This window comes from Stenella coeruleoalba (genome assembly GCF_951394435.1).
Source record: "Stenella coeruleoalba genome assembly, chromosome: X".
Lineage (NCBI taxonomy): Eukaryota > Metazoa > Chordata > Mammalia > Artiodactyla > Delphinidae > Stenella > Stenella coeruleoalba.
Window position 1 is genome coordinate 35,668,649 of NC_137152.1, and position 21,649 is coordinate 35,690,297.

Consider the following 21,649-nt stretch of genomic DNA (forward strand, 5'->3'; position numbering starts at 1 on the left):
TTTCCACTCCTCGAGATGTCTAGAAATAATATTTAGATTTAACTCCTTGCTAAGGTGGGTGCATCAGGCTAACATTTGTTCCACACATCTCAGTGAGGCAGGGAGAACACTGGGTTTAATTTCTTTTCTATGTTCATTTTAAGTTATGTTGCTCAACACCTGCATTGTTGACATTTGGGGCCAGACCATTCATCGTTGTTGATGGTGGCGGGGCGGGGCCGGGGGGGGGGGTCCTGTCCTGTGCACTGTAGGATGTTTAGCAACATCCCTGGTGTCAACCCACTGGAGGCCAATAGCATCTCCACTCCCCAGTTGGAACAACAAAAAAAAAACCCACTCCAGACATTGCCAAATGTCCCTAAGGTGCAAAGTTATTCTCAGTTGAGAACCACTGTTTTAAGTCCCCAAACACACCCATCTGTTTAGCCTCTCCTCCTTCTTCGCATCCCCTATCCAACAAAGGCCAAACTTACCAACCTATGCATTGATTTTCTTTCAAAACTATAAATTTACCTCAATGAGTAGTTGTGAAAATTAAAGGAAACCATAAGGAGAATGGATGGCCTGCTTTCAGGAGGGCACACAACTGGCGCTCAAAAAAAAAAATGTTGAGGGTTTCCCTGGTGGCGCAGTGGTTGAGAGTCCGCCTGCCGATGCCGGGGACACGGGTTCGTGCCCCGGTCCGGGAGGATCCCACATGCCGCGGAGCGACTAGGCCCGTGAGCCACGGCCGCTGAGCCTGCGCGTCTGGAGCCTGTGCTCCGCAACGGGAGAGGCCACAACAGTGAGAGGCCCTCGTACCGCAAAAAAAAAAAAAAAAAAAATGTTGGTTCCCACTATCCCTTTCTGTTAAAAAATTTGTAGCTCCTAAATCAGACACCTGTCCGTTTCAAAGGCAAGCTCACATATTTTGAATATGGCATTACATTCAAAATAACATAACTCAAGATTATGATTTCTCCTATCTTGCAAGTCTTAATTTTTAGGAAGAACACCGGAACTAAGTAAATACTTAGCACTTTAAAGGAAATGCGTTTTACACTTCAATGAATTCTTGCCAGGAGGCATGGTCTTAAAAACCCAGTATCTTCACCATGATACCTAACAATAACAGCCCAAGGTACTTCCAGCCTCCCACCCAAGTTTCTATGGTGATACTTGAATTCAAAGGGTTTGAATTCAAACTACCCGGTAATCTAAAGAAAACCCCTTGCCTCATTCCTCAAAGCAGTTTTAAATAATTTGTTAGAGGAGGGTAAAGATTCATACTTTATACTTTTTAATACAAATTTTTTTCCTAAATTAATTTTCAAGTGAGACCTCCACAAATCCTAATGGGCTAAGGATAAGAATTCTGACCAATTTTCTAAGACCAATTTTCTTTTTGACAATCAGGAAATACTAGACATCGTTCGACTAGAGGCCAGAGTTTAAGCTTGCCACGTAGCTGAAAAATCATCAGCAAAATGATTAATCACAGCTGAAACCTGACATATACTCTCCCATGTTCCTTAGGTACAATACATTCCAGCGATTAAAAATACATTCCATTTCCTCTAAGTGCACATTCAATCTGTCAAACTGGATGACAACGCCATCAAGCTGCTGAAATTCTGAAACCCAACCTGCTAAACATCCTGAATAGACCTTTTCCAAAGAAAAGTTACGAGAAATGTATGTATCCTTTTCATGTGAAAACGTCTTAAAATTGCATAAGAAGGATTTCAAAATAACCCCCTAATAAACTGCTTAACATGAAGAGCATTTCGAATTTCCAGCTACTTATAATTTCCGTATTCACTGTCAATGGTACTCAAATAAAAGTTTTCCTTGTGCTCCTAAGAATGCTGAAGGGTTTCAGATCCCTTTAGCAGACATAGGCATAAACCCTTGCAAACCGTGGGTTGTATCTTTAAAAGGTGTCAAAGGAAAAGCAGATGAAATGCTGTAATCTCCACCCACTGTCACTTAAGACATAGCAACCCACGCGCTCCACACGCCCAGCCAGCATCCTGCATCCACCCTTTCTTTCAAGCCCACTGCATTAGACCATGGAAACTCAGGATGTGTGGCCACAGCGGCCCCTGCTCTGGCTCCAGCTGGCCCACCACGTGGCGTGGCCGTGACCTTAGTCACACTTCCCCCTAACATCCTGTGAGTGGGCTCAAGCTGGAGCCAGACCTTCCCAGCGCGCTGCCAGCCCTGCTCCTGGAAATGACAAACCCCCACTGCCTAAAACATTCCATTCTCCCTACCCCTCCTGAACAACGGGCCTTTGAATATCATTCACCACCTTGGTAATACCTTTAACCATTTAGCTATCGAGGGAGGTATTTACAACTTCACTTCCAATTTTCGTAGACGCTTGTTCTCAGATTTTTTTTTTTTTCCTGCGGTACGCGGGCCTCTCACTGTTGTGGCCTCTCCCGCTGCAGAGCACAGGCTCCGGACGCGCAGGCTCAGCGGCCATGGCTCACGGGCCCAGCCGCTCCGCAGCATGTGGGATCTTCCCTGGTGGCGCAGTGGTTGAGAGTCCACCTGCCGATGCAGGAGACACGGGTTCGTGCCCCGGTCCGGGAGGATCCCACATACTGCAGAGTGGCTGGGGCCGTGAGCCATGACCGCTGAGCCTGCACGTCCAGAGCCTGTGCTCCGCAGCGGGAGAGGCCGCAGCGGTGAGAGGCCCGCGTACCACAAAAACAAACAAACACAAAAAAACAGACATAGAGCTTCCAGGTCTGCATAAGATGGAGTGAGTACACTCTACCCTGTCTTTCCCAGTAAACACAAACTATAAAGCCTGGAAAGGCAGCCCGGAGCAGCTCTTTGAAGACTGAAAAGTAAACAGTAGCAGGCAAATTAGGAATGACCAGAACTCAAAATACCAGCAAACTGCCCGTGAGTTTACCATGACTTTTTCCTCCAGTACGCCCCAAGCCTGAACTCAACACATTGCCAGCAGGCATTGGGCACTGACAGAGAGAGAGCCAGGACACGTCCTGTAGCTCTGGCCCAGGAAGCAGGACAGAAAACTCCTGATACTCAGAGAGCCGGGGGCCTCCTCTCTGTTCTCTCAAGCCACAGCCCCCAGGTGGCAAGAGCAGCCTGCGGCAACAGGAGCCTGCAGGACCAGAACTCTGGAGGGGGAGAACGTGCCTCTGGGTTCAGCAGAGCTATGGTTCCAAGAGGATGGGGCCAAACCCCACGATTTTTTTTCTCTGTTTTTCTCTACTGCTTGGCATTGGCGACGTGGGCACGGTTGTGTAAGTACGCGGCAGAGAAGGGTAAGGAAATCCCAAGCTTTCTGGCTAAATAACCAAAACAACAGAAGCCCCGTGGAATTGGAAAGTATCGGAAAACAACAGGTCCTACTGTAGAGCACAGGGAACTATATTCAATCTCCTGTGATCACCCATAATGGAAAAAAGTATGAAAAATAATGTATATATATATATATATATATATATATATATATATAACTGAATCACTTTGCTGTACAGCAGAAATTAACACAACATTGTAAACCAACTATACGTGAATCAAATAAATTGTTTTAAAAAGTATTGGAAAGATCACTGAGAGGGAGGAGCTCGGGAAAAGACCCCATAAATTGTTTCTGAACTCTCAGACTCACCTGCAAGCTTTACATGCATGGATCTCATCCTAAAGAGCCTACTGAAGACTTTGAGGACTGAACTGCCTAAGTCCCAGACGGGTTACTGGGGCACGTACTTATCAGACACATCCAAGTAGCACTGCCAAGGCTTGGAAAATTGAACTGACATTGGGACCACACCTCACAGAAGGTGGGTTAGAACCTAACCAAGTCAGCTGTCTGCTAAAACAAAAATAGCAACGTTCTTCATGGGCTTTCAACAAGATGCAGAGTTTCATAACATAATATTCAAAATGTGCTGGATAAAATCCAAAATTACTCAGCATGGGAAAAGACTATCAACAGGTGCCAATGTCGAGATGACAGAGACGTTTGAACTATCTGACAAAGACTTTAAAGCAGCTATGACAAAAGTGCTCCAGCAACCAATCTTGCAATCTTGAAACCTACAGAGGAATACAAAGTCTGAGCAAAGACAGAAAATGTATAAAGGGGAACTGTTGCAAATTTTAGAACGGAAAAATATAATAACTGAAATAAAAGCTCACTGGATGGGCTCAATGCAGCATGGAGATTAAGAGTCAGTGAACTTAAAGATGAAACCATAGAAATTAGCCAGTCTGAACAACAAAGAGAAAACAAACAAAAACAAAGAGAAAAAAAGTTTTAAAAACAAAACCACAGCGCCCCAGGGATGTGGGGGACAAGAACAGAAGTCTTCCATTTGTGTCATGGGAGTCCCAGAAAGAGGAGAAAAAATGTAGTGCAGGAAGAAAATCTAACAATATAATAGCTGAAAACTTCCCAAATTTCTCAAGAGACATAAATCTATACATTCATAAAGCTACCCTTTAGGAATGAAGGTGAAATACAGATATCTTCAGCTGAAGGAAAACTAAGAACATTCATTGGCGGCTGACTTCCTCTAAGATAACAGCTAAAGAAAGCTCAAAGGGAAATGATACCACAAGGAGCATGAGGGATGAAGAGAGAGCAAGAGAAATGGTAGATATATGGGTAAATATAAAACACTATACTTCTCCTCTTGAGTTCTTTGTTGAAAGCAAAAATTATAACATTGCCTATGGGGTTTTCAAAGTATGCCAATGTAATAGATCAGATGAAAGTAACAAAAGAAGGGAGGATAAAGGGACCTATATGGTGGTAAGATTTCTACAGTCCTCTTAAAGTGGTAAACTGTTGATTCTAAATTGACAGTGAAGTATATACATCTCAATTCCTAGAGCAGGGACTAAAAAATGATACAAAAAGATACACAAGAGATCAAGTAAAATAAAACACTAAGAAATATTCAAATAACTCAAAAGAAGGCAGAAAACAGAAAACAGACACCTGAAAACAGAGGGAACAAACAGAAAACAATAATGAAATGATAGGCATAAATCCAACATCAATAACTATGTTAAACGGTCTAAACATGAATGAAAAGACAAAGACTACGAGAATGAATAAACAATATGAACCATATGCTAACAAAAACATCACTTGAAATATAATACTATCGGGTAGATAGGTTAAAAGTAAAAGGATAGAAAGGGGTATACCATGAAAACACTTCAAAAGAAAGCTGAAGTGGCTTTATACAGACAAAACAGACTTCAAAACAAAGACAACTGCCAGGGACAAAGAAGGACACTACATAAAAGGGTCCATTTGCCAAGAAAACGTGACAATTCCAAATGCCAAATGCATTTGTACCTAACCACAGACTTTCAAAATACATGAAGCCAAAACTGACAGAACTCAAAGGAGAAATAGGTAAACCTAAAGTTATCGTGGGAAGCTTCAACACTCCTCTCTCAGTAATATGTGGAAATTGTAGACAGAAAATACCACCAACCAACTGAATCTCATATTTGTAAGACATTCTAACCAACAAAAGCAGAATACACATTCTTTTAAAGCACACGTAAAACATTCATGAGGATAGACCATACCCTGAAGTATAAAACTTCAACAAATTTCAAAGAATTGAAATAATGCAAAATGTGTCATCTGATCGTAATGAAATTAAACTAGAAATCAACAGCAAAGAGAGAAGATAAAAATTTCCAAACACTTGGAAATTATACAACACATTGTACTTCTAAATAATGTATGGGTCAAAGGGGAAAGTCTCAAGAGAAAAAAATTGTTGAATTGAACAAAATGAAAATACAACATATCAAAATGTGTATGATGCAGCTAATACAGTGCTTATAGGGAAATTTATAACAAATATTTATAATAGAAAAAGGAGAGAGGTCTCTAACCAATAATCTAAGCTTCCACATGCAGAAACTAGAAAATGAAGAGCAAAATATACCCAAAGCAAGGAAGGAAATAACAAAGATAAGAGCTGAAATAAATGAAATTGAAAGCAAAACAAGAAAGAAAGAAAGAAAAGAAAAGAAAGAAAATCACTGTAAACAAACACTGGTTGTTTGAAAATATCAATACAATTGTTAAGCCTGTAGCAAGACTGACAAAGGAAAAAAAGAAAAAACACAACTTACTAATATCAGGAGTGAAAGAGGGAACATAACTTACAGTTCCCACTGACATTAAAAGGATAATAAGGGAATATTATGAACAACTCTATGCATATAAATTTGATAATTAAAATTGCTAATATTTTTTATGATTTTTAAAACCTACATTCTTGAGGTATATTGGTCTGTGGTTTTGTCTTTGTTGTTTTTTCTTTTTACCATCTTTGGCAACAGAGTGATGCTGGCCTTATAAAATAAATTGGGAACTTTTCCCTCTCCTGAAAGATATTGTCTAAAATTGGTGTTATGTCTTCCTCAAATGTTTGTTAGAATTTACCAGCAGAACCACCTGGGCCTGGAGATTTCTTATTCAGAAGATTTTAAACTATGAATTCAGTTTTATTAATGATTATAGAACTACTCAGGTTATTGATTTCATCTCAGATAAGTTTTGGTAGGTTGTAGTTGAGAATCGCTGTAAGTTCTTGTTGAATTCTCAAGTTTGATTCCCCTTGGATTAAAGAAGAGACCATTTGATCCAGGATTTTCCAGATTGTCACAGAGAGGTTTCCAATCTTCTTGGCAGTAAATCAGATAGTGGTAGGGGGAGGGGGGAAGGGGGAGTTTACAGGGGGATCAGAGGAGAGTGTTGATAGGGTAAATTTCAGGCTCCTAGCTTCTGAGACTGACCTGTCACACACCTCTGTAGTTACTACAGTCATCTGAATCCCTATTACCTGGCCAGGGCGGAGGATTTGAAATGTTACAGTGTCTCCACCACCCCTGCTCCCCAGCACCAGAGCAACTGCCCTCTGAACCACCTCCTGGGATTCCTCCATCTTACCAGCAGCAAATACATACCCATGCACAGGTTAAGGGCTGACATGGCTTCTGCCCACACATAACCAGCAGTCTTTTTAATTCGTTTATTATTTTGAAGAGAATTGAGCTGCTATAGAAAAAGTGTGGAAAACACTGCCCCCAGATGTCCCAAAGGAGGTGACTCGGGTTCTGGCCTGGGCTCCTGGGGGAGGCCTGGGCCAGCCCTTCCCAGCCCAAGGCAGGGCACTTCAATAGTCATCCTGCGTTTGGAAACAAAGTCGTGGCATCCAACTGACTGGCTGCAATTCTTCCTCCATTTAGTCAGACTCACAAACTGAGACTCATAAAGCTGAAAGCAACCTCATGAATCCCCCTGTCTATGACCTTATTTCACAGATGAAGAAACTGTGGTCCAGTTATGGGTACTAGCTGGCCCAAGGTCGCCTACCTTGTTGAGGCAAAACTGGGACTGGAGCCCACATTCCAAGGGCCCAGCACAGTGTTCTTTACCCTACACGTAAAAACAAGTTTTGACTGGACAGCTACTATATATATATGAGGCAGTGTGACAACAGTTCCTGTCATCGTGGAATTGAACTTCAGTGGGGAATACAGACATTCAACAATTGCCCAGATAACTAAAATGGAAATGCGTAGTAAACCACTAAGGGGCAATGCAAGGAGTGTAAATATCAATATATTGCCTTGGGACTTCCCTGGTGGTCCAGTGGCTAAGACTCCATGCTCCCAATGCAGGGGGCCCGGGTTCAATCCCTGGTCAGGGAACTAGATCCCACATGCCACAACTAAGAGTTCACATGCCACGACTAAAGATCCCACATGCTGCAACGCAGATCCCTCGTGCTACAACTAAGACCCGACGCGAGCAAATAAATAAATAAATATTTTTCAAAAAAAATACATTGCCTTAAAATTTTTTCCCAAAATACAACCCACCACCACCATCAGCACCACAGTCATAGTGATTCCAATGGAAAAGTTTCGCCTTGGAAAATTGGGGAATTATCATATGTGATCTTTCAGTGATGAAGTGAAACTGCATGTTTAAGTCTGCCACCCAGAGGGTGCTTTTGTCCCCCATCTGAAGCACAATCTTAGACAGGTAAATGGAGAAGAATGTCACATTTAGTATACTAAGGAGCTAGACAAAAAAAAAGACATTGAAAGGAATAATGATTCTAGCCATGAGTCCTTTCTTGGACCAGGATGAAAGAGCCACTGTAAGGTGACTCAAGCCAAGCATCATGACCCAGATGCTGCTGGTGAGGTAGCACCGCAGCCACAAAGGCCCTGAAGCAGGCTCCAATCACCAGCATGACATACTCCAGAGAGCGGGAGCCCTCTGCTGAGTAAACTGGATAGTTCTGTAAGCAGAGAATGAATGAATGTAGGAATCTGTTTCAACAGCTTGCTAGTGAAGAAAGAGCATGATGAAACATGCACAGATAAAGCTTCTAGCTTTATCTCAGAGTCTGATCAATGTTAACATTTTATATGGGAAACTTCTATGAAAGTTTGACAAGTTACTCTTTTGGGAGATGTTTCCCCCACAACTTGCGCTCTCATGATGGGAGCATTTAAAGGGTCTCTGATTTTCCCCTCTACTTTCAAGGGATAAACAAAATCGTGGAATCTGAGACTTGAGGTGACAGTGGCCATCACTGAAGCTTTGCACATAGTAAGTTACCACATGAGAGAGTTGAATAAAACAGACTCAAGTCTGTAGCCCGTGAACTGAGAATTCTATTGTATCAGGAGGTCAGGCTCTTTTAACCATAATGATAATGACTGAAATCGGTATGCAATTCTACATGAAATATAGAGCCTTCTGGAAGAAAAAACAAGGTCAAGTCACCTACGAGGTGGCTGAGAAAACTACTAAAAGAGATGTTTCCAGAGTCTTCTAAACTACATTGTGAAGTGAGGTAAACGGAACACACAGTTTCGGACAGAAAAGCAGGAGTAACTGTCAGAGACTATCACCAGAATGGATAGGATTCAGGCCACAGTTGTACCAAACAGGTGTCTGACCACCCACCTGGGCTCTCTGTTCATCATTTCAAAACTCTAAAGGTGCTTATTTTGGTTAAAGGTATAGAATTTAAGATTTTTTTAAAATGTCTAATGTACTCAGCTTAAAATTCAGATTCATACCTGCCAACTGTGCTTGGACACAAATAATTAATCATCATCACAATAAGCTGTAAAAGTGTAAAGCGGCAAGTAACACAAAGGCTTAATGGAACCTCCCTCCTTGAAAGTTAATAGAATGGTTTAGTTCACATTTCCCTCAGACCCTCAGGAGCTGGCAAAGTAACCTCAGAAGTACCCTGTTAGTTCAGTAATTCTGTGAGTCAATGGAAAAATGACAAAGACTAATCTTGGGCTCTGTGTCTCAAAGCCTTGATAGAAGAAAGGACAAGATGAAATATGCACAAAACTTCTCATTTTATCTCAGGACTTGACAAAAATAACACTTATTTTTATACATGTTCACTGCTGTATCCAGAGCACCTAGTACAGAGTCTGGCATATAGTGGGACCTCAAAAAGTGGTTTTTGGAATAAATAGACAATCTCATTCTTAGACAAAAATTCTGCCAAACTACAAATATATGCCCTGAAAAGTCACTATTTTGTTATTCACAGTGATATACAAGGAAGGGAAGAAATAGCAAACCGAACATCCATTTTGTTATTTTTTTCTTGGTATGGTTTGGTGAAATCAGAGAAGTGAAGATAATGCGTACCTTTTATTGTTTACTAGGTATGTGATTTGGGGCAAATGATTTGAATGCCTCTCTTAAGTATCTATGGCCTCATATCTAAAATAAGGCCAATAATCTCTTCCTCACAGTGTCACAGTAAAGATTAAACGTGGTCATACTATTTCAGAGCCTGGCACACAACAGCAGTTCTAACAAATGAAGACCCATGAGACAGTATGAGAAAGCCTCTCATGTTCTTCTTTGACCTCAAACACAGAGCCCAAGTAGAGGTGTGTATCATCCATGTCACTTTCTGAGTTTCTTCCCAAAGAAACGAGTCCATCACTCATTACAGCAAGAATTCTCTACCCTAACTGCAGAGCGGAACCCCAGGGAAGCTTTCCCATCAGGTGACCTGCTTGCTGTAACTCTCCAGTAGTGGATGAGAGGATAGAGCTGCCTGGTGGGGTCCTCTACATAGCTCTGAACCCCCAGGCCCTGTGCCCTTGAGGAGGGAGCCTAGGTACTTGGGAACAGAGGGGCCCCAGAAAGGATGCCGTCAGTAGACAGGGAGCATGATGCTTGAGAGGCAGGTGAGAGGCGGGCACAGCATAGGGAGCACCAGGGAAGGATGGCTGGCCCCAGTTAGGAGCATACGACCTCTTCCTCAGAGAAGCAACCTTCATTTAACCAGTAAGTGAAAGGACGTTTCAAAATAACTTCTACAAGCTGTGATTTGACAGAAATTTCGAGTGAATGTATACCTAAGCTTTCCAAAAAACAGCTCTGAAATTGGCTGGTTAATTTGGCCTAAACCGTAACACATGGATTGATCTAAATGCTGCTGAAAGCTTCCATTTTAAAAGCAACATATGTATTTTTGCAATATAGGTTTAACATTTTTTTAAAAAATTCGTAAGTGATGTAATCAGAAGGTCAATACTCACCAAGCTGAGCAAAAGTATTTCTCTTCAAGAGGGCGCCAATCAAGCAGAAGCCGTTCCCATCTTTACCTCCTAGATAAGCCATATGCTATTTTAGTTCTTTATATAACTTCAAGGATGTTGCAACCTTTTGGCACTCAGTTTCTCCATCTGTTTAAAAAAAAAGCAGGGAGGGATGGATCTAGCTAACTCTAAAACACTATGCTTCTCTTCTGAAAACAGCAATTATTGGTACTTCCCTCTAGGCTGGGAATTTTATTACTAAATATGCTTATCTTTTAAGATGTGGTTCCAGAAGAGGGACCATAGTTTAAAAAAATAACACGATGAGTTAACACAGGCTTAAAGGAAAATTTTCTAGACACCTTGTTCATCCTAAAACAGGACAGACCACATCATCTCCTTTTTCTTTTAATCAAGTTTCCATAACCCCCATCTCCCAGATGCCAGAAACCTCTCTCATATTAGCCAAGGCCTGTCTTAAGATAGAATAAATCTACTTATAGGCTGGGAACTCTCTTGCTAAGTATGTGGTTGTTATAATCACAAAAGATGAGCACAGTATTGAGTCAATAGCTTACTGGGGACCCGGTGCTGCATACTAATCTCAACACCCTTGCTTAGCCCATAGCTAGGAGTGCAAGATGCTGACCAAAAAAAAAAAAAAAAAAAAAAAAAATCCAAGGCTTACAAGAGTGCTCTCATTTAGTATTGATGATGGAAGAATCACATCTATTATTGTGATATATGCAAATTATAATCAAGTTAACATACCAGCAAAGGCCTCATTTTGTAACAGTCTCGATAATAGAGGACAAGTCACAAAAACAAATATAGCCAAGAACAGCCTGTTTTAAAAAGCATGGGATATTTAGAGTACATGAAGAAAAATGGATTTTTCATAAGTTCCAAAGCAGGGAAAACCTTAGTATTCATTAAACACTGCACAAAATCTCTCATAGGTCTTAAATTTGATAATAATGCATACTCTAAGAACCCAATGTAGCTACAGAATATTCAACATTTGTCAAGCACTGAGAACTGTACAGACTGCAAAAGCAGAGTGCTCAATCACAGAACATAAGGATTCAAAAGCACATAACAATGACCAAGCTAGGGAACAGTTTAACCGATTCATTCATTACAATGGCCCTGTTCTATAACCACTTGAAGTGTGTTTGGTTTGTAATCATACAAGTCCATTTCTTAAAAGTGGAGAACTATTATTGTAGCCAAAGGTCAACAAGCACCTGTGTTCAGAGTCCGTAAATGAAAATCCGTTAGGAAGAAGTACATTCATATTAATGTAGTGTCTGCAAAGTGAAACTTCAACTCTTGATTATTTCTAAGGGGAACATGAAGCCCTCTTTTCTCACTCCAACTCGTTTCTTTGGACCTTAACACCATGCACAAAATGTCTAACTTCTACCATTTTGAAAGGGTTCTCCTAAAAAGCACAAAGAAATTTTTAATTACAAAAGAATTAAAGATGAAGAACCAGTAAGATTTTTTCCACTTACTAAAAAAATATATAAAGACAAAATGTTATTAAAAATGCTTGATAATAAACTCACGTTGTCAAAAGAAAATGTGGAGGTTCATGAAAAAAATCACAAACTTGCTAAATATTAACATAAAAATTTTCTCAATGTAGAAATTATTTCTTAAGGGTCCAGTCTCGAATGAACATAATGAAATAAAATTTTCTACAAGTAGATACCTGAACAGGTAAATTCTTTATTTCTCTCATATTTTTCACAGTATGTTCACACAGCTCTCAAGTTTAATTCAAAAGATATAATATGATCTAGTCTATTGTATAAATGGATTCATTTGGAAAGCCTCCTTTTGTTCATAGGCGGGAAACATGCTTGCTTCCTGTATTCCAGGAGACCATACTTAATATAATTAGTAGTTTTTCTAAGATTTACTTTGCATGCTTCTCATGTGATTAAGACACTGGCAGGGCCAGCCCCCGTGTGGGGTAGCAACTGAGCAGGGGCAAAATGCTCACTTGCTAGAATGTTCACAAGCCTATAACTGGTAAGTCCTTGGCCTTCAGCGTTTACGACCCTGAGGCTTTGGTTAGGTTTCAAGTATTTTACCAGAAAGGAATAATATAGCTAACAGCCACAAATATATTAATAATTATGACATGCTAATTTATTTCTATCAGCAAAGAGGACACCAGGTGAGAGGAATTTTTTTTTAACATCTTTATTGGAGTATAATTGCTTTACAATGGTGTGTTAGTTTCTGCTTTATAACAAAGTGAATCAGCTATACATATACATATATACCCATATCTCCTCTCACCCTCCTTAGCCCACCCCTCTAGGTGGTCACAAAGCACCGAGCTGATCTCCCTGTGCTATGCAGCTGCTTCCCACTAGCTATCTATTTTACATTTGGTAGTGCATATACGTCCATGTCACTCTCTCACTTCGTCCCAGCTTACCCTTCCCACTCCCCGTGTCCTCAAGTCCATTCTCTATGTCTGCGCCTTTATTCCTGTCCTGCCCCTAGGTTCTTCAGAACCATTTTTTCTTTTTTTAGATTCCATATATGTGTTAGCATACGGTATATGTTTTTCTCTTTCTGACTTACTTCACTCTGTATGACAGACTCTAGAGGTCCGTCCACCTCACTACAAATAACTCAATTTCATTTCTTTTTATGGCAGAGTAATATTCCATTGTATATATGTGCCACATCTTCTTTATCCATTCATCTGTTGATGGACACTTAGGTTGCTTCCATGTCCTGGCTATTGTAAACAGAGCTGCAATGAACATTTTGGTACATGACTCTTTTTGAATTATGGTTTTCTCAGGGTATATGCCCAGTAGTGGGATTGCTGGGTCATATGGTAGTTCCAGTTTTAGTTTTTTAAGGAACCTCCATCCTGTTTTCCATAGTGGCTGTATCCATTTACATTCCCACCAAAAGTGCAAAAGAGTTCCCTTTTCTCCACACCCTCTCCAGCATTTATTGTTCGTAGACTTTTTGATGATGGCCATTCTGACTGCTGTGAGGTGATACCTCATTGTAGTTTTGATTTGCGTTTCTCTAATGATTAGTGATGTTGAGCATCTTCACATGTGTTTGCTGGCAATCTGTATATCTTCTTTGGAGAAATGTCAAGTTAGGTCTTCTGCCCATTTTTGGATTGGGTTCTTTGTTTTTTTTGAAATTGAGCTCCATGAGCTGCTTGTAAACTTTGGAGATTAATCCTTTGCCAGTTGCTCCATTTGCAAATATTTTCTCCCATTCTGAGGGTTGTCTTTTAGTCTTGTTTATGGCTTCCTTTGTTGTGCAAAAGTTCTTAAGTTTCATTAGGTCCCATTTGTTTATTTTTGTTTTTATTTCCATTTCTCTAGGAGGTGGGTCAAAAAGGATCTTGCTGTGATTTATGTCATAGTGTTCTGCCTACGCTTTTATCTAAGAGTTTGATGGTGTCTGGCCTTATATTTAGGTCTTTAATCCATTTTGAGTTTATTTTTTTGTATGGTGTTAGGGAGTGTTCTAATTTCATTCTTTTACATGTAGCTGTCCAGTCTTCCCAGTATCACTTATTGAAGAAGCTGTCTTTTCTCCATTGTATATTCTTGCCTCCTTTATCAAAAATTAGGTGACCATATGTGTGTGGGTTTATCTTTGGGCTTTCTGTCCTGTTCCATTGATCTATATCTCTGTTTTTGTGCCAGTACCATACTGTCTTGATTACTGTAGCTTTGTAGTATAGTCTGAAGTCAGATAGCCTGATTCCTCGAGCTCCGTTTTTCTTTCTCAAGATTGCTTAGGCTGTTCAGGGTCTTTTGTGTTTCTATACAAATTGTGACATTTTTTGTTCTAGTTCTGTGAAAAATGCCAGTGGTAGTTTGATAGGGATTGCATTGAATCTGTAGATTGCTTTGGGTAGTAGAGTCATTTTCACAGTGTTGATTCTTCCAATCCAATAACATGGCATATCTCTCCATCTGTTTGTATCATCTTTAATTTCTTTCATCCGTGTCTTATAGTTTTCTGCATACAGGTCTTTTGTCTCCTTAGGTAGGTTTATTCCTAGGTATTTTATTCTTTTTGTTGCAATAGTAAATGGGAGTGTCTCCTTAATTTCTTTCAGATTTTTCATCATTAGTGTATAGGAATGCAAGAGATTTCTGTGCATTAATTTTGTATCCTGCTACTTTACCAAATTCATTGATTAGCTCTAGTAGTTTTCTGGTAGCATCTTTAGGACCCTCTATGTGTAGTATCATGTCATCTGCAAACTGTGACAGCTTTACTTCTTCTTTTCCGATTTGGATCACTTTCATTTCTTTTTCTTCTCTGATTGCTGTGGCTAAAACTTCGAAAACTATGTTCAATAATAGTGGTGAGAGTGGACAACCTTGTCTTCTTCCTGATCTTAGAGGAAATGGTTTCAGTGTTTCACCACTGAGAACGATGTTGGCTGTGGGATTGTTATATATGGCCTTTATTATGTTGAGGTAAGTTCCCTCTATGCCTATATTCTGGAGGGTTTTTATCATAAATGGGTGTTGAATTTTGTCGAAGGCTTTTTCTGCATCTACTGAGATGATCATATAGTTTTTCTCCTTCAATTTATTAATATGGTTTATCACATTGATTGATATGCAAGAGGAAATTTAAACAGACTCTCCTCCCCCTCTTCCCTTCCCCAGTGGCCCAGCTGGGTTGCCTGGGGTCTAGGAAATGAAAGGCGAAAAAGGCGGAGGGTTCCTAATAGTTGAGAAACCTGAAAGACTGATTTATCTACTTCCCTAGGTTGCCTTAAAGGCCAGCAATTCTGATTTGCATTTGTTTTAACACTCAAATAACGTTACCAAAGTACACAGGTAAAGATAGAAATTAAGATGTACAAAGAAAAAAAATGTAGAAGGCCCAGTTACACAATTCATGGAAAACAACACATTTGCATCTCTCAGTCAAGAGACGCATTATGGGAAAGCAGACATTCTGGCTTCCCAAAGCCCCACAGCCTCTGCAGCTTGGCTACTTTAGGGGTGGACCACTTCTCAAAAGACCTTTCAGCATTTTGGAACCATAGCACATCCCTCCTTCCCTCATGAGCACGTCAACCCAATGATGAATTTTCCAAGTAAGGTGATTCTGTTGGCCAAAGAAGGCCCTGGCCGCATCATTTCTCTTTGTTTGGAAGAGAATTCTTCGTTTCATGTAGCATCACCAAATTGGGAGTTGATCTGGGAAAGGTGAATGTGAAATAGCAGTGAAGGAAAATGTTATGGCCTCTATGGAAATTCCAGGCCTTTCTGCTGCTGTCAGGTCCACCACAGTTCACGCCAGTCATTATATTCAAGGGGATGCTCACACAGTGCCAAAGGCAATATTCTGGGTAATGAAGCCATAAACCAATAAAATGAGCCTCAGACTGTGTCTCCTCAATTTGTTATTCTCATCTTTCATATACAGCATCTTCTAAATTTAATCATTATTCTTCAAACCATTATATTACTTTGGGGCAAAAAAACCCCTGATTTTGTTTTAGGATCAAAAATCACTTGTATTCTTAAAAATAACTTGTAATAGAATATTTGTTTCAATATACAAAGCAGCAAAAAGTTAGTTTAGAACTCATGAAATAGATAGCTCAAACTACTACTTAAAAAAAGAAAGATAAGGGCTTCCCTGGTGGCGCAGTGGTTGAGAGTCTGCCTGCTGATGCAGGGGACACGGGTTCGTGCCCCAGTCCGGGAAGATCCCACATGCCGCGGAGCGGCTGGGCCCGTGAGCCATGGCTGCTGAGCCTGCACGTCCGGAGCCTGTGCTCCGCAACGAGAGAGGCCACAACAGTGACAGGCCTGCGTACCGAAAAAAAAAAAAAGATAAATATATATGATGTTTAAATGTGACAAATATTTTGAGAGCATCTGAAAGTATTTAAGATATCAACTTTTAAAGAATAAAACATGATTTATTAGACAGTGTAATTTCAGAAGATTTGTCTTTCATTTTAAAATTTCAGTTAGTGTCATAATAAAATTGTTGGGAAAATGAGATTTACTTTTCAATTGCTGTGTAATTTGTTGTCCTTTTTTCTACCTGCCAGTGTGCATGAGACTGCTGTTCCAATCAAGGCAAAATATGGAACTCCCCTATGGCTCAATTTCCTTTTAAATAAAATGAGAAAATTGTCAAAGATTAGTTCCTGCCTCTCGCTACTTTTCAGAACAAGTGAAACTTATAAAGCACTTTGCAAATACAAAAAAAAACAGCTATTTTAAAAGATTCTGGGGAGGAACTCTGCTCAATATTCTGTAACAACCTAATTGGGAAAAGAATTTGAAAAAGAACAGACGCATGCAGATGTACAACTGAATCACTTTGTTGTACACCTGAAACTAACACAACAATGTTAATCAACTATACTCCAATATAAACCAAAAAAAAAAAGATTTTGGGGGGTAATGAAATGTATAAGCAGTATAAATATTTCTAGATGAAAATTCTTATTTTATAACTACCTTTTAATTGTTTATCTCCCACATAATCAAATGCATTTTACAACAGCCACAATCCCTAGAGAAATATTTTTCATAAATCCTCTTTGAACTGAGGAACCATCTCACATTAGAGACTATAAAGGAGACATGATGACTAAAAGCACTGTGGTATCCTGGATGGGATCCTGGAACAGAAGGACATAAATGGAAAAAATTGGTGAAATGTGAAGAAAAGCCTGGAGTTTAGTTTAGAAGTTTTGTACCAATGTTCATTTCCCAGTCTTTTTTTAATAATTAAAAAAAAAATTTTTTTTTAAATTTTTGGCTGCATTGGGTGTTCGTTGCTGAGCATGGGCTTTCTCTAGTTGCCGTGAGCAGGGGCTATCTTCGTTGTGGTGCATGGGCTTCTCATTGTGGTGGCTTCTCTTGTTGCGGAGCATGGGCTCTAGGCACGCGGGCTTCAGTAGTTGTGGCGCACGGGCTTAGTTACTCCACGGCATGTGGGATCTTCCCGGACCAGGGCTCGAACCCGTGTCCCCTGCATCGGCAGGCGGATTCTTAACCACTGTGCCACCAGGGAAGCCCTCATTTCCCAGTCTTGATAACTGTTCATGGAAGATTGAGGAAGCTGGGTGATGGGGATATGGGACCCCTCTGTACTGTTTTTGCCACTCTTCTGCAAATGTACAATTAGTTCAAAAGAAAAAGTTTTAAAAAAACTCTTTGAGACAGAAAAACCATTGTTGCATGTTTTATTAAGAATCTAAGCAACAAGGATTTACTATATAACAAAGGAAGAATATTCAAGATCTTGTAATAATCTATAATGGAAAGTAACCCAGTCCGGGAATCACTTTGCTGTATACCTAAAACTAACGCAACATTGTAAATCAACTATACTTCAATTGTTTAAAAAGTTATATAATTGGAAACAAAAGAAGAATCTAAATCTTCTAAAATAGTGTTTAGGGCAATACATATGATTTGCTTCCACTAGTGAAATGATTCCACTAGATGACACCCTATTTTCTTCAGTGATCAGAGCCACCTCTCTTCACATAGCTACCATCCATCACCTGATATAAATGTTTCTTGAGCTTATAGTTGTAACGGGCATCATCTCTTTGTATAACAGATTCTATGATTTGACTCCCTGCATAAAACAATGTCTGCTTTCTTTTCTTGAAATGTCTTCTTTCAGGATATAAGCTTCGTTATCGTTCCAGAATTTTAAGGTAAGGTTGATGAATTCACAGTCATTCAACACATTTCTCAAGCCCTTACTTTGGGCCACATCATCTCAACAGTCCGAGGCAACCCATCCTCTTTAGTGGTGACCAACATTAAAGATTTCACATCCTCCTGCACACTTGAAAAGTGCATCAGATCGAGAGAGCAACTTTGAAGGAGTGAACAAATGCATTCCACTTTGTTTTCATGACTCTGATGCTACTTCAACACCTCATTGATCTTTACTGCTCAAAGGAAAGGATAGCTATTCTAGATTCCTTTTTTTTTTTTGTCAAAGCTAAAAATCTAAGCTTCTTTTCAAGTTAAAACCAAACAGCTAAGAGTCTACCGGCTCCAGTATGGTTTGGCTTCTGCTCTCCAATTTTATTTATTGCAGCATTTCCTGGTCCAATCAATAGCCTCCTTATAAAACATTCCTGCTATCTATGTTCCTCAGTTTTCCAATGCTCTCTGCTTAGAACCTCTAAAAAACCCAAGACACCATGTTCCATTCCCTTCTGAAGTTTCATTTTAGGAAAGCTATTTCAAACATCACTAATGTGAATTTTTTAAAAAGGATTAAACCCATGGGGGTGGGGTGCTTATATGTCAAAATGAAAAAAGAGTCATGCTGTTTACTAACCTATTTCCAAAATTCTAAACTTAGATGAGATTGGAAAACATTCAATCTCTGAGTTTTATAGAATAAGCATTTATAGTACTTCAGAATGAACTGGAAACAGTGATTCTACCTAAGAGAGACAATACTTATATAACACCTGGCCAAAACCAGAAGATATAAAAAACAGAAGACACCCTCAATTTGGATTAAGGGTCATGCAAAGGCCTGAGACAATTCTTAAATCAAATGTCCATATAAATCCCTCTATCTCCATCCATTTCTCAGTCTTGTATACCAACAAAACCTAAAAGGATAGACTGCAGTAACCAAATTGTATCTTAAAAACTATTCCCTTTTAAATGCAATTTGCTCCAATTGTGAATGCAAAATTTTAGATGAAATTTCCTCTAAATATAACACACAGCTCTACAGTATAGCTTTTCTGGTGCTCTAAACCTAACTGAAATGTACCACCAGTTTTGAAGGAATGGTATTATGCGAGCCTGCTCTCAGCACCTCTAAGTCTGAAAAATGGATCTGTTAAATTTAAGGCAAAATTACTTAAATCATCTCCAATTTTAAATGCAGTGATATACCTTTTCATGTTGAAGAAATTAAACTGAGGGGACTTCATAATACATGCTCTAATGAATGTTTCAATTCATTATTCCTAAACCATTAGATTTCTTTAGAAAAAGCGAAACTGCTCGTCAATGTGACTATGGATTCCCCTTTATTTAACTAAATATTCCATTTAATTAATTGTTCAAAGACCTTCAGATAATATCTTTACCAAGGAAACCTGAGGCTCTTTCCTATTCATGCCATTCAAATTCATGCACTTTGAGATAATTTTCTTACTTATTTATCTTACTAAACAGGGGAATTATTTATTTATTAAAAGCCTTACCCAAAAGAATAGAACTTGAGATTACCTTCCATATATATGGAATATTTATATTTCATATAAATTTTATATATAAAATATAAAATTTAAGAGTGACCCAAGTCCCTGGAAATCCCAAATAACGAGAGAAAACAAAACTTAACAGAAAAAACAATGGGAAAATAAGTTCATTTAAAGATTTTACCTAAAAACTGAATACCCCAGCATGCCCTAGGTGTAGCTGAGTCTGATATCCTTTTCAAGAAAATATTAATCCCCAAGACACAGCTAGATAAATCCATCTTTAATGTATGATTCATGATCTTCTTATTTCTTTGACCAAATAATAAGTGTCTGCTATACGTTAGCTACTGCGTTAGGTGGGCGCTGGTATTACAATAATAACCCGTGGTATCCTTGTCCTTAGGGAGTTAAGTCTAATGGGGACAAGAGACCAGTCAATAATCAATGTCGACTAATGCTATGATAAGAAATTCCCTAGCTGGCCTAGGGTCAAATACTGTTGGGAAAAAGAGTTTCAAGGAAAATAAATTAACATTTAAAAATATTTTCAACAAGAATGAAAACAAGGGCTTCCCTGGTGGCGCAGTGATTGAGAGTCCGCCTGCCGATGCAGGGGACACGGGTTCGTGCCCCGGTCCGGGAAGATCCCACATGCCGCGGAGCGGCTGGGCACGTGAGCCATAGCCGCTGAGCCTGCGCGTCCGGAGCCTGTGCTCCGCAACGGGAGAGGCTGCAACAGTGAGAGGCCCGCGTGACGCTAAAAAAATAAAAAATTAAATTAAATTTTTAAAAAAAAAGAATGAAAACAAAACATTTTCTGATTAACACTCAAATAATTGGAAACTCCACAACAGACTATGCTGTCTTTGCACATTCTGGTCAGTTGTATTTTTGCCCTAACTATAGCCTATAGTCTTCCATTTTAAAAAAGATAGCATCTATGTTTATGAAAAGGATGGTTTGTCAGTTCTTATACTTTTATCCCACGATTAGAAACAAAAATGAAGAAAATAAATTCAAACAAACCTTTTGTGTTTCCAGTTTGCAGACAACACCACCAACCTTTTTGTTCTTGCTTACCACTGGACACCTATGCATCTCTTCAATGCAAAACCACAAGCAAGCTCATCTGCCAAGAACTCCCCCCAGGAAGCAAGTGGAAAAGGAGCCATATTTGAAAGACTCCATCTAACTTCCCTAAGAGGACTCTTTTACAGAAAGGAAAAATAGAACTTTGTAGAGGTGAACTGAACTACTTCCAAATTTCCCAGAGGGAATCCTTACTTGTGACCAATTCAGCTGCCTTTTGTATTACAGCAATCTTTAAATAGTTCTCCTTCTACTTATATCCCTTCTAAATTCACTACTGTTACTCATTATGAGTTCACTGGTATTAGTCAGCACAAGTCAGTTAGTCACTATATTTTTTAAACCACCAACTCCCTCTGCCCTTTCTGGTTTTCCTATCCCTTCGGTATTTTGCAACATTTAAAAGATGAATAACTATACACAAGAAATGCTGCTGGGCATTTTTTGCTCGTTTTTGGTTTAAACAGTGACCATATCTCCATTAATAAAAGGAGTGCATAGTCACATTTCTTCTCATGAAAAGGTGACCCATGTGTTTAAACCTTAGGATTAAAATTTTTTTTGCATATATTGCTTAATCATCATTTCTCATAAACTTATTTAGAAGAAGTTCACACAAATTCTTTCTTTATTCAAACAATAAATCAGTGAATGGATACTATTCTTTCTCTCAACAAAAAGACCCTAGTCTAGTATGATTTATGTTAA

The 21,649-nt window shown here is 39.3% G+C and overlaps 1 protein-coding gene across 1 annotated transcript in view; it reads right to left on the reverse strand.

Annotated features, from left to right (window-relative positions):
• Positions 1-21,649, reverse strand: part of LOC307180559 (uncharacterized protein) — a gene marked incomplete at its 5' end in the record, with an annotated part of 85,219 nt that overhangs the window by 28,941 nt on the left and 34,629 nt on the right. Inside the window, one exon of the mRNA XM_079910940.1 lies at positions 10,606-10,752. Within this exon, the coding sequence (XP_079767066.1) occupies positions 10,714-10,752 (39 nt within the window). The 3' untranslated portion in view covers positions 10,606-10,713. The remainder of the gene's footprint in view (positions 1-10,605; positions 10,753-21,649) is intronic.